Below are 14557 nucleotides of genomic sequence, written 5' to 3' on the forward strand. Positions count from 1 at the left end.
ATTACCCACAATGACCCTGACTGTGCCCGAGCCACAACCTCGTCTTCCAGGAGACTGCAAACTTCTCATCCCACCCACTTCTGAATCATTCTGCCACTGGTTGTCATTCCATGCTTTATGGAATTTCATGTACAGTAATCTTTTCTGCTTGTTGCCTTTCCGCAAGACCGCTTTCTCAGCTGCAACACACCCTGTAAGGCTTCTTATAAGATGACTTCTCACGGTTGAAGTGTGTACTATGGTGCCAAACGTCCCTCAAATGCTGAGGAAGCACTTTGGTGAGAAATTGCCTACTTCCTTTGTGACAGTCTGAACACCATGTCTTGAAAATCTAGGCACCAGAACAAAATATGTTCCTCTAGATATCTCACAAGGCATCGGTAGGACATTTTGTGTTATCTCTTGTTAAATAAAGTTTACTCTATTGCTAGTTTTTAACTACATAACTTTTTGATGAGGTCCCAAAAGTCTGAGACCATTCTTGATGCCACTTTTCTGTTTTAAAATTCATTTAAAATCTAATTTCAGATTTAAAAAAAAGAAAATTAAATGAACGCATCACTTCAAGCTTCCTGTCAGAAGTTCAGAACCTATGCGACGTTAAATCTTCAAACAGCTCTAGCGCAGGCTCCATCCGTCATACACACACACACACACACACACACACACACACACGCCTCTTCTGCAACAGCCCTGACGCTCAGCCTGATTTGTGATTTTCATTACCTCTGCAGTGTGTTACATACGGCATGCTGGGAGAATATATTCTGATTTGTCAAGTAAGATTTTGCAGTAAATGCAAGAGCCCGGTTGAGTGTGTGTTAAGAAAGACTTATCTAAAGACTTCCGATATTGATTATATCTTGCAAAAACTGTTGGCCAAACTGGAAAAAATAATCAAAAAATGAGAAAGCTCTCATTATCCAAATGCCTCAATAAATGTTTTAAATATAGTCAGAATTAGTCCAGTGGTTTTCAGCTGGAGGGTGTATGTGTGTGTGAGTGAGTGAGTGTGTGTGTGCATATATATACTGAACCAATTAATGTCCAAAGTAAAATCTGAGCAAAGCTACTTGAGAACCACTGGTCGGGTCGACAGCATTTGAATATTGAAATTGCGCATCTTTATCAGTCGTAGCCTCACGGGCAGAGCGCAGAAAACTACAAATAGAAATTATGTCGACAAGGCAATGATAGAGAGAAAGTGGGAGTTTGTAATTGCACAGTGAACAGACGGTAAAAGCGAGCGATGTAGTAGCCCCGCCCCCTTTCGGGAGCCCTGACCTGACCTGACAGACAGCTCTGCTCGACCAATCAGTTTGCACTGAACTCACGAACGACAGGCAGCAATTTGCCTGTCCCCGGGGAGACTGGGTGGAGGATGCGCGCACGAGCATGTGTGCTTCATTAGGAGCGCGGCACAGACAGCTGGATGGATACGCGCTTCTCCGGTCCTCAGTCCGCGGTGCGCTCAGCATCTTTTCCAAAACAACCGTATGGAGAGAGACCCCACCACATCTCTCACACTGTCAAATAAAGCTAAAATTCATTTGGATCTAAAATCTCCATAATAAGGCTGGAGCTCGATCCCGCGATTGAGAGGAAAGGAATATATTATGCGTTTCAAACAAGGAATCTAATTCTCTCCGGTAAGCGCGGCTCTCTCATCCTCTCATGACTCATGAGCATCCTGTGTGATGGGGGATTTTAATAGCGTGCCAATGCAGGGCTCTTAAAGCCAAACGTACTGTATGCGCTCAATGAGTATTAGCATCACTTCTGTATATATGCTATTTTAATCATCCGTTTTAATCATTAACATATTTTGGATTAGAAAAGCTCTGCGAATCCGCGTAAGAAATGTCGTAATCTCGCGCAGAGACTCTACAGGTAAGGGGGAGGAATAACTGTGAATCCAATGATGTGATGAAAGTGATCAAGAGGAAATTATTGATTTATGACTCCCAAAGTTACTGTAAAGGATTTTATAGATTTTAGTGCGAGTAATACAATTATAAGGTATATTCTGTACCAAGTTTGAGAATGTATTAATATTCTGAAAAAAAAAAGCTTAGTAAAAGTTATTAATATTGAACAATGAATGCTTCATTATCAAAATTGAGGATTTAGGCCAAACTGTATTATTCTTACACATACTCATCTGGATGTTACCTAAACATTATCTTAACATTAAAACAAATGTTTAGCATTATTTCTGGACAATTAGATTTGTTCATGCACAATCAACCATCATAAAATGGTCTTATAAATCTTGCTGTATCACTGTGTGTAAAATTTGTGATGGTCACAGATGCTTTCAAGCGCTACAGTGAAATATAACAAAAATATTTTACGCCACAGCTCATATAGCACCTCATTTTAACAAACGTCATTCGGTTCTGCTATTCTTCAGCTTAAAATATAAAAACATGCCATCTACAAACTAAATGCAGGTTATGTTTGCTTCCTATGTCAGATGGTAAAAGAGGTTGTGATGCAGCAATATAAAACAAACCGGCTATGAACTTGAGTTTCCTCAGCATAGTTCATGTAGTTCTGGAATAGGACACTTAGGGATCTTAGAGTAGTACAGTTATATGTTAAAAACATTTGGCTTCTCTTCTGGTATGCTGTTACAAAGTTTGGGTTTTTGGTTTGGAATCAAAATGCAATAATACAGGTTAATGTAATATAAAAAGGGACAAGGAACCAAAAAGGGACATGTATTTGGTCTAAGCACCACTGATTTATGGTATTTGCTCCTGCCTCGTGTATGAACAAGGTGTAGATGGGAGTGTAGAGATGAAAGAGAGAAATCAATAAGGACAACAGAAGAAAAATGCTAACATGTCTTAAGACAGGGCTGAAGAATATGTGACAGAAATAGCTGATATATCTATAGGGATTCTGTCAGCAGTGCTGAAGCGTAATTAATTGCTGTCGTACGGTGTGTTCACCAGCAGTGCAGAGCAGGTGAGAGCTGGAGGACTATATAACACACACACACACACACACACACACTCTCTGATGGTGCTTGTGTCAGCATAGTATCTTAGCTAATTATACTTCACACCAGGCATTTGAAGTGACACCATGTAGTGTGAAAGGAAACAATGCTGATGTATTACAGCACACTGGGGAAAACACACTCATGTAGTCAGGCTCATAACTCATGAAGTAAAGTTGGTTATATTGTACAGTTTTGAACAGATTAGTATAAAAGAGTAGAACAGAACAGAATAGTATAAAGCGAACAAAACAGAATAGAATGGAATAAACAGAATGGAACAGAATAAAGAGCAGAGAAAACAGAAAACAGAACTGAATACAATATAATAGAAAAAAACAGAAGCAATACAACAGAGGAGAAAAAATATAACACACTATAGCGAATAAACAGAATAAAATAAAAAAACAGAACAAAAGAGTAGAACAGAATATAAAATATTAAAACAGAATAAATAGAACAGAGAGGAATAAAATTGAAAAAGCAAAATGGAGTATAACGGTAAAACAGAATATAAATTAGAACTTAATAGTACAGAATATAATAGAATATAATAGAAATACACTGAATAGAAAACACAATAGAACTGACTAATCAGAATTAAATATAATTAGACATAGCAGAACGGAATAGACAAAATTAGAAAAGAGCAGAAAAGTGTATTAGGATTGAGTAGAGTAGGATAGAATGGTATAGATAAAACAGAACAGAATAGGATAGAATAGACAAAACAAAACAACATAATTCAATACTGCAAAACAGGAGACAAAAACAGAATAAATGAAAACAGAGGAGAAAATAAAAGAACACATTAGCAAATAAGCAGAATAGAACAAAAGAGTATAATATATTAAAAACAGAATAAAATATATTAAAAACAATAAAAATAGAATAGAATAAAACAGAACTGAAAAGAATATAGAACAGAATAGAAAACACAATAGAACTGAATAAGAATAAAAAAATAATTTGACAAGAAGAAGAGAATAGAACAAATTAGAAAAGGACATAATTTTAAGATTGAGTAGAGTAGAATAGAAGGTAATAGAAAAAAAACTGAAGAAAATGAAACAGAACAGAGTAAAACAAAACAACAGAATTAAATACCACAGAACTGAAAAAAAAAAAAAATACAACAGAGGAAATTAAAATAGAACTCAATAGAATACAGTAGAAAAAACAGAATAGAAAAATGCATAATGAAACCGAATACAATAAATTAGAAAAATTAGAATAGAGTAGAACAGAGTAGAAATGAACACAGCAGAACAAAACAGAATAGAGCAGAAAATAGAACAGTGCAGAATATAACACACTATAGAATTTATAAGAGAATACAACAGAACAGAATCAAATAAAGCTGACCAGGGCAGCGTTTCCCAAAGCATCGTAAGCCTAAGTAGATCGTAGAACCATTGCCACCAGTGATTTCTACGATGAGAAACGCAGCCCAGATCAGAACAGACTTGAACATGGCAGAGCAGAATTAGAAAAGAGCAGAAAATAATAATAGAATTGAGTAGAATAGAATGGAATACATAAAACAGAATAGAAAAAACTCTATTTTCCTAATCTCAACCAGGTATATCCACAGTGTCATTACTAGTTTTACATGTGAGTGGTGTTATACTGGAAAAGTCAACTTATAGAGATGATTAACTTCAATTCAAAAAAATGAAAGCAAAAGAAAATTTCAGCTACAGAATCTGTAAATGAATTAAAACCAAAGCAGAAGGTGATTGAAGCCAAACTAAAAGTGGTCCTGGTCACATGGTCAAGGGCTAAACGTTTAATCCATTAACTTCACCATCACAAAGAGTCTGCCTCTGCTGTGTTTTAAGTATTCTGCCCGCCGCACACGTATTTCGCTCTTGCTTTCAGTCACTACGCAGTATGAAACAAAACCTGAGCAGCCCCCTCAGATCCAGTCCATTCCCTAAACACAAACCAGAGGGGAAGGAGTTTCGCAGTCTGTTACGCCATCGTAATGTGACAAGGTGTCACCTCCAATTCATGATGTCCCCCCGCACACGCTTCGCTAGGAGCGCTGCCCCGCTGCCGAAGTATGGCAAGATTTCTACTCATTCCAGCCTTGTGAATAAAACATAGCACAGCAGGGCCACTTTATGTGGTGTCTGTAGCATTAGACGAGTTGATGGAAAAGAGAGAGTGTGTGTGTGTCTATGTGTGTTAGTTTCTTGAGTACTTTCTCTAAAAGAGGCAAACCATAAATATTTCAGGTAAAGTGGTTGGACTCTTGACTCTAGGAAAGGAGCGGTTTTCAACAAAAAGCTGTGATTAATGCAGACAGACAGAGGAACTGCTGTTGGTACTGTTCAGACAAAACACACTACAAACGTTCACTGAAAACTTGCTTAGAAAAGCACTAGGTGCTAAACGCACACAACTTCTTTGACAGGTAGTCAATCACCACATACTTCATGTTTAAAATATGGTGGGATTTTGAAAATTTCACTGTGGGTGATCACTCCACTTGTCTGTATTTGTTCGGTATTTCCAACATTACTCCCAGCTTTGGCTTCAGAACAGTTTAGCTGTACATACATATATATATATATATATATATATATATATATATATATAACAAATGTATCTAATCCCATTTTATTAACCAAATTCTTTGCTGCTGACCTTTGATGATCCAGTTCAACCATACTGATAAGCAAAAATTACGTTAGAGAAACTAACAATTGTGCTTCATTGTTTTTTTATTGCTGAAGAGTGTTGAACCTTCTCCTGCGTTCTACTGTACAGACGTGAATTTACTTTTCCTTCAGCCTGAGGTTTATTCTTTAGACTTTTTGGTGTGAAAGGGCTTTTATATTTGCTATAAATAGAACTTCTTATATTAAAAACAATCAAGCCCTGCTCATATTTAAAAAGTAACTTGAAAGTAACGCAAAAGTAATGTAATGCATTACTTTCCGTAAAAAGTAACTAACGTAATTAGTTACTTTTTTAGGGAGTAACGTAATATTGTAATGCATTACTTTTAAAAGTAACTTTCCCCAACACTGTATATATATATATATATATATATATATACACACACACACACACACACACACATGTGTATTTAACAACATATATAGTTAAAAAAAAGTGTTGTTACTAATAAGAAGAAAAAGTACTGTTAAATTTGAAATTATTACAGATTTAGTCTGCTTTCTTAAAATAAGATTACATGAAATCTCAATTATTTTATTCTACTGAAAACCACAGTTTTATGTTTCTTTTCAAGATTACAGTACTCTAATGATGGATAGAAAAATAACACAGTGTCAAATAAACAGAAAGCAAATATTTCCCAGATAATAAATATTTTACACACATTTATAATTACATTATATATAATTACAATAAAAGACTGTGACGTTCAATGGAACAAAATGGAAAGTCTAATCACATTAGACAAGCAGCAATAACTGTTCTAGAAACCACAATTAATCACTGACAAAATCATGTCATAATAGTGTTTCATTTATATTATATACATCTTGCAAGATACTGTGCATCTGTGTGCATGTGTAATGCATGTGTGAACCCATGATGCAAGTGAACTGGGCAGAAATAGTTTGCCCCTTTGACCCTTTCCAGGATTCAGCTATAGAAGCACTTTCTATTATTTCAAATCCATGTCATGAACCACAGCTGAGGGCTCTCTTAGTTAAGAAGGACACATACATGAACAAATCAAATTAGTGTGTGTGGGCATCTTCAGAGCAAAGCTCTTAACAGAAAATAGACTGAAATGGGAAAGATGGAGATGTGTGTCCTTGTGTGTGCATCACTATTTGTTCACACTTATGTTCAGCTCAGTGCATCCATATTGTGCTTGTCATAGCAACAAAGAGCATGTTCTCTGCTGATAATGGCAGTTCATTATCTGTTAAATAAATTAGCTATTTGAGAAAAATAGCTTTTGAAGCTGATTTAAATGATGAGACACAAATTTGGCCAGTTAAAGTCAAAGTGAAGACATTAAAGTATCAAGCAGATGATATTAATATACATGAATATACTAATATACATAATGATATATTTTAATCATTTATATATAATTATTTATAATAATTTTACACACACACACACACACACAATGAAACTAATATACATCAAAATTCCATCAATTTGATATTAAGAAATATTTTGAATTGGATTTATTTGACATTTACATTTAGAGATATAATTAATTGCTACACACATTTGTATACCAATTTAAACAAAATTTAATTAAGATATTTAATTATATTTATTTTATACATTTATATTTTAAGAATATAAATTTTTAAGAATTAATTTAATTGACACATTTAATTGTATTTATTTTATATACTGTATCTATTTATTTATTTTAGATTTTAGATATTTATATTTATACATTTGTATATTTATATAAAAAACCCGGACATCTACAAAAAAAAAAAAATTTGACATCTATGCAGAATCAATGTCTTTTTTTATCGGTTCTTTTATTAACTGATTCATTAAAACAAATCAGACTTTTCAACACGGTCTATACTGTCTATAAATATAAGAGACATGGAAATTCTTGGAGAGCACATCTGATTATTGACTTCTCGCTCGGGCTGTAAAACTGTGTGCAATACAATGTAACATAAAAACACTGATATTTTTGCTATTATACCAATTGCTTGTTATTGAAAGCCACTGCTTTTAGTTAGTCTCTCCTCAACACTGCAACATACCGCCTAATTCTCATACATCAGACAGTAAGCAGCTTCTGAAATAATTTTACAACCTCATAATTTGTACGGTCGTTGGAATGAATGGTGATCTTTGCACAATCCTGGCAAAAAGCAGACTACAGGACCAAACAGATGGCTATGCAAGGAGAAAGGAGAAAAAAATGCTCCCACCTGCTTGTGTTGACTCGGCGCCATAGTCGCACTAACATAAGCACACTGTCCTACAGGAGTTCTTTTGCAAACCTGCTCCTATAGTGATACTGACAGCTTCATCTAGCACAGGCAGGCGGCACTTTTCTAGCACTTTGTGCTTTCTGTCCTCAAGGTTGCAAGCCTATCATAATTTCAACATATGGACTAAGATGTAGCAAATATACGCTGAGATTTTCTGTGTAAGCATCCAAATTTTTATATTTATATTAGGGCTATCAATCGATATCATTGAGCATAAACCTTATCACAAACCTCACAGTGCACAGCAAATCCATTTTGTAACCGAGTTATCAATCTGTCCAAGACAGATTTAGAGTGCAGTATTTATAAGACGCCCCATCAATTTGATTAAAAACTGATTTATATTAAATGCAATTGAAAACACAGACCACATCAGATTTTGTCACTATATAAAAGGTTAAAGAGCAACTTAACGGGTGAGGGATAACAACCGCTCGTGCCACTGCAATTGCACAAACAAATATTTCATGCAAGACAGCTGCTCACTGTGTAATGCATTCAAAAATAGTTTTAGTCAACCATACAATAGATACAAAGCACAGAGTGTGAGTTAACAGACAAATTTTAAAACGTCTTAATTAACTTACTGTGTCCATGGGCAGCTGCCACTGAGAGACAAAATGCAGTGGTTATCGCTGAGCCCTTTGGGATAGCACTTCATTGTGAAATAATTGCCCCTCTGTGCATTCAGCTGGCTTTAATGTCTATTTATGAGACAATAAAAAACCAATGTTAGCAATGCCCAGAAACACAAATGAAATGTGTTATGTATGACGAGAAATCACAGTTGTTAAATTGGCTTTCATATAAATGCGGTTAAAGTAAATTATTATATTCGCAGCGCATCATAGCGTAGAAATGAAAGCATGTTACAACAGATTTAAGTGTCTGGCCAGTCAGTCGCCAAATAAAGCTCATTAGCTCACAATTACAAAATGATCAATGACAGAAATAAGATGGCACTACTGATGCTCTTAACCCAGGGGGAGAATGGTTGTGATGTATGCAAATTTTCTTAACACCTGCCCTCATGCACATAAAAGCTCTTTGACATTTGAACATATTGCGAGAGCAGTCCCAGTGGTCACATGATAGATGTGGGAAGGGTAGGCATATGAGGTCAAACCAGCAATAATGTATTATTTGATGGCACGAAAAAGCAATAATACCTTCACTCATATGGCCTAAATATATCGTCATGCTCCTAAATGCCAATGTGGCTCTTCTTGACGCTAATGTGACACCGTATTCATTACCTCTCCTGTCTCTTATTTTCCACAGATGGGAAGTGACGAGTGTGACTGACTGAACATAATAATGATGGCAGACAAGTGGTCCGTCTCCCACAGGAACCTGAGCTCACCCTGCAAATTTCCACTTTCCCTGCTTCTATTCCCCTAAGGATACGCTGACCTTCACATATGCAGCCTGCATGACAACCCAAAGCAGGGCAAATTGAAAGGTTGCTACTCTCTGCCAAGGACAACAACAGGCGAAGTTGCTGCTTTGGGGTACTCGCCATCAGCAGAAATACACCCTGTTGTCATAGCAAATGATTCTGTGTTTGTGAATTTAACGCCTCTAACACCAGACCCCATAAGGACCAATTACAAGCTGAAGACAGGAGGACCAAGATGAAAGATTTGTTGTTTGCAGTCTGTTTGCTGGCAGGACTTGCGCTGACTAACTCAGTTCAGGCCTCCGAGTGGAGGGCTGTGTGCCTCAAGCTGTGCAAATGTGAAGTCCGACCCTGGTTCTCTCCCTCGTCCATGTATAATGAGGCTCCGACTGTGGATTGTAATGATCTAGGACTTCTGTCTCTGCCTGAGAGGCTGCCCTCCGACACACAAGTACTTCTATCACAGGCCAACAGCATCGCAAAGATTGACAGTCCCTTGGACTATCTGGTAAACCTAACAGAGGTAGACCTATCTCGAAACAACATATCCTCATTGAGTGATGTCTATCTAGGTCACCTTCCACAACTTCTGTCTTTGCATCTAGAGGAGAACTGGCTAAGCAGGCTTCATGATAACTGCCTTGCAAACTTCCCAAACTTACAGGAGCTATATGTTAACCATAACCTTCTCTCCTTGATCAGTGCAGAGGCCTTCCGAGGGCTTAACAAGCTCTTGAGGCTCCATCTTAATTCGAACCAGCTGAGGGCCATAAGAACAGAGTGGTTCCAGGATCTTTTCCAGCTGGAAATCTTGATGATAGGAGAGAATCCAATTGCCAGAATACAAGACATGAATTTCAAGCCCCTTATCAATCTCCACAGTCTTGTGCTAACCAGAATGAACCTTACTGAAATCCCTGACAGTGCCCTGTTTGGACTCGATAAGCTGGAAAGCGTGTCATTCTATGATAATATGTTCCCAAAAGTACCTCAAGCTGCTCTCAGACAAGTGCAGAACCTCAAGTTTCTGGACCTTAACAAGAATCCCATAGAGAGGATCCAAAGGGGTGACTTTGTGGACATGATCCACTTGAAAGAACTTGGTATTAACAGTATGCCAGAGTTAGTTTCCATCGACAGTTTTGCTGTGCACAACCTACCAGAGCTGACCAAAATCGAAGCGACGAACAACCCGCGACTTTCCTACATCCACCCGAATGCATTCTCCAAACTCCCGAGGCTCGAGTCCTTGATGCTGAATAGCAATGCGCTCCGGGCCCTTCATCCTGTGACGGTGGAATCCTTGCTCTTAACACCTGCCCTCGTGCACATAAAACCTCCTTGACATTTGAATATATTGCGAGAGCAGTCCCAGTGGTCACATGATAGATGTGGGAAGGGTAGGCATATGAGGTCAAACCAGCAATAATGTATTATTTGATGGCACGAAAAAGCAATAATACCTTCACTCGTATGGTCTAAATATATCATCATGCTCCTAAATGCCAGTATGGCTCTTCTTGACACTAATGTGTCACCGTATTCATTTCCTCTCTCTCCTGTCTCTTATTTTCCACAGATGGGAAGTGACGAGTGTGACTGACTGAACATAATAATGATGGCAGACAAGTGGTCCGTCTCCCACAGGAACCTGAGCTCACCCTGCAAATTTCCACTTTCCCTGCTTCTATTCCCCTAAGGATACGCTGACCTTCACATATGCAGCCTGCATGACAACCCAAAGCAGGGCAAATTGAAAGGTTGCTACTCTCTGCCAAGGACAACAACAGGCGAAGTTGCTGCTTTGGGGTACTCGCCATCAGCAGAAATACACCCTGTTGTCATAACAAATGATTCTGTGTTTGTGAATTTAACGCCTCTAACACCAGACCCCATAAGGACCAATTACAAGCTGAAGACAGGAGGACCAAGATGAAAGATTTGTTGTTTGCAGTCTGTTTGCTGGCAGGACTTGCGCTGACTAACTCAGTTCAGGCCTCCGAGTGGAGGGCTGTGTGCCTCAAGCTGTGCAAATGTGAAGTCCGACCCTGGTTCTCTCCCTCGTCCATGTATAATGAGGCTCCGACTGTGGATTGTAATGATCTAGGACTTCTGTCTCTGCCTGAGAGGCTGCCCTCAGACACACAAGTACTTCTATCACAGGCCAACAGCATCGCAAAGATTGACAGTCCCTTGGACTATCTGGTAAACCTAACAGAGGTAGACCTATCTCGAAACAACATATCCTCATTGAGTGATGTCTATCTAGGTCACCTTCCACAACTTCTGTCTTTGCATCTAGAGGAGAACTGGCTAAGCAGGCTTCATGATAACTGCCTTGCAAACTTCCCAAACTTACAGGAGCTATATGTTAACCATAACCTTCTCTCCTTGATCAGTGCAGAGGCCTTCCGAGGGCTTAACAAGCTCTTGAGGCTCCATCTTAATTCGAACCAGCTGAGGGCCATAAGAACAGAGTGGTTCCAGGATCTTTTCCAGCTGGAAATCTTGATGATAGGAGAGAATCCAATTGCCAGAATACAAGACATGAATTTCAAGCCCCTTATCAATCTCCACAGTCTTGTGCTAACCAGAATGAACCTTACTGAAATCCCTGACAGTGCCCTGTTTGGACTCGATAAGCTGGAAAGCGTGTCATTCTATGATAATATGTTCCCAAAAGTACCTCAAGCTGCTCTCAAACAAGTGCGGAACCTCAAATTTCTGGACCTTAACAAGAATCCCATAGAGAGGATCCAAAGGGGTGACTTTGTGGACATGATCCACTTGAAAGAACTTGGTATTAACAGTATGCCAGAGTTAGTTTCCATCGACAGTTTTGCTGTGCACAACCTACCAGAGCTGACCAAAATCGAAGCAACGAACAACCCCCGACTTTCCTACATCCATCCGAATGCATTCTCCAAACTCCCCAGGCTCGAGTCCTTGATGCTGAATAGCAATGCGCTCCGGGCACTTCATCATGTCATGGTGGAATCCTTGCCTAACCTTCAGGAGGTGAGCATGCACTCCAATCCCATTTACTGTGACTGTGTCATCCGCTGGATCAATATGAACAAGACCAAGGTCCGCTTCATGGAACCAGATGCCCTCGTATGCGCTGGGCCCTCAGAGTTTGAAGGTCGTCTTGTCAGGCATGTGCACTTCCGTGAAATGGCGGATATCTGCCTACCACTAATAACTCCGGAGAGCCTTCCTAATCAGGTCAATGTGGGTGCCGGGTATTCGGTCTCTCTACACTGCAGGGCATTTGGCGATCCTGAACCTGAGATCTACTGGGTCACACCTTCAGGCGAAAAGATCTTGCCTCAAATGGTTACCAAGAAGTATCACCTGCATCCTGAGGGAACGTTTGACATTTACGGCATCACAGAGAACGAGGCTGGGCAGTACACCTGTGTGGCCCACAATCTCATAGGTGCAGACATGAGATCTGCCTCGGTTGTAGTAAATGGGTACTACCCACTACCGGCAAATGAATCCTTGCACATCCAAGTCAAAGGGATTGAGCCACATTTGGTGAGGATTTCTTGGGTGCCACCCAAGGGCAGTCTTGTGTCGAATATTAAGTGGTCAACAACATCACAGCAGCACTCCTTGCAGTTCACTGCCCATGTGTTGTCAGATGTAAAAACGTTCAACCTCACACACTTGCAGCCACTGATGCAGTACGAGGTGTGTGTGGAAATTACGGACCTGCAAAGTAGACATTTGAAAAACTGCATGAATGTCAGCACCACTGAGGTTTCAATAGGAAAAACCGATGATGGTATCAGTGACAGATTGATAATCGGCATCACTGCGCTGCTCCTGATCGCGTCCACAGTGGTCTGTTCGTTCATTTGCATGTTGTGGAGGAGTGATCACCTTTACAGGAAATTACGAAATCAGCAGTCTGAGATATTACCCTCACACATTAAACCAATATGGGGGTCAAGGGCTAAAGCCAATGATTCAGAAACAGACTTGACAAAAAACTCAATTTGAGAGAAGAGCAACAGTTTGTGATGCTGTGGACACTGGACTATGTGTCTCTAATAACTCTCTCAATCTGATACCAACTCACACCACTGGATCATTATGAAATGGATTCTGTGTGGTTTGTGGTCCAAGACATTTCTTGCTAAATCTGACATTGATTGCCAAAAACCCACTAATTGTTTAAATGTCACACTTCACTGGGGAGCATGAAGAGAATCGTTATTTCATGCGGGATCAAAGAACAGCACATGGAAGGTTGGGCCTCAGTGGCCAAGTCTTTTTATTGTGGGCTTGTAGCAACACTTACTTGTGCTGTGTCATTGGTAAAATAAACAATGTCAAGTTTATGATGGACTACGCTTTGTAGAATAGATCATAACAGTACACATGTACGACACTTTGTGATAAAATACATTTATACAGAAAATGACTACTTGTTTTCATTGCAAGTGTTTTACTCTTAAAATGCCTTCATTTGACTAATTACACTGTCAACTGAAAAGACATAAACGTAAAAGAAACAGAAGAGATGCACAAGATGAAAAAAAAAGTGAAGTTTTCATGAAGTAGATGTGCGGGTGCATCATTAGCTTGAAAACCTTTTTAATGTGGCAAAAAACAAACAAACAAACAAAAAATGTGTATTTTAACCAAAGTCTATATATCAGATAAAAATAACCTTTTTTATATTTACAAAAATACAACAACAGAGGCTGCCCGAAAATTTATATGAGCCTGGGGAGTTGAAATATGAGAAAATAGAGGAAAATGAGGAGGTGGAGTTTTTCAGTGTGAAGGTGGGGTTTGGGGAAGAAAAAAATTCACAGAACTCATTGAATTTAAGTCACATTATCTTCTCTTTCATTAAAAATCCAATAGGAATTCCAATGCTAAACTCCCACAGGTGATGAATTGCCATCACAGAACGAATGATGTGGGGGATTTATCAGACTTGCATGCTCATATATCACAGGGGGTTTTAGCACCCAACACGGGGGCTTTTAGAGTTGGGCCATTTGTCACCTACACAGAAGTTAAATTATGCGCCATTATAGCGGTAGGTACAGAATAGGTCAGCAGGAATGTGCTGCATCTGGTCTCTCAATTTCACAGTGAGCCTGGTGAGACGTGGCGGGCATTATGGACACAGCAACACGTGTGGTTCATACAGAGAGGGCAAGCAAT

The 14557-nt window shown here is 38.9% G+C and overlaps 3 protein-coding genes across 8 annotated transcripts in view; 2 read left to right on the plus strand and 1 right to left on the minus strand.

The window, feature by feature from the left end:
- The window catches only part of LOC107716721 (mitochondrial inner membrane protease subunit 2), a 117178-nt gene that overhangs the window by 36263 nt on the left and 66358 nt on the right, over positions 1–14557 (minus strand). The gene's annotated exons all lie outside the window — the stretch shown is intronic.
- LOC107716615 (leucine-rich repeat neuronal protein 3-like) lies at positions 1571–10715 on the plus strand. Its single transcript, XM_016523112.1, has 2 exons — positions 1571–1649; positions 9253–10715. Exon 2 carries the CDS (start codon positions 9606–9608, stop codon positions 10713–10715), a length of 1110 nt encoding a protein of 369 aa, XP_016378598.1. The 5' UTR covers positions 1571–1649; positions 9253–9605.
- Positions 10955–13622, plus strand: LOC107716720 (leucine-rich repeat neuronal protein 3-like). The gene has a single exon (XM_016523252.1). It carries the CDS (start codon positions 11303–11305, stop codon positions 13376–13378), a length of 2076 nt encoding a protein of 691 aa, XP_016378738.1. The 5' UTR covers positions 10955–11302; the 3' UTR covers positions 13379–13622.

Source organism: Sinocyclocheilus rhinocerous, unplaced genomic scaffold (genome assembly GCF_001515625.1).
Source record: "Sinocyclocheilus rhinocerous isolate Xijiao unplaced genomic scaffold, SAMN03320098_v1.1 scaffold1201, whole genome shotgun sequence".
NCBI lineage: Eukaryota > Metazoa > Chordata > Actinopteri > Cypriniformes > Cyprinidae > Sinocyclocheilus > Sinocyclocheilus rhinocerous.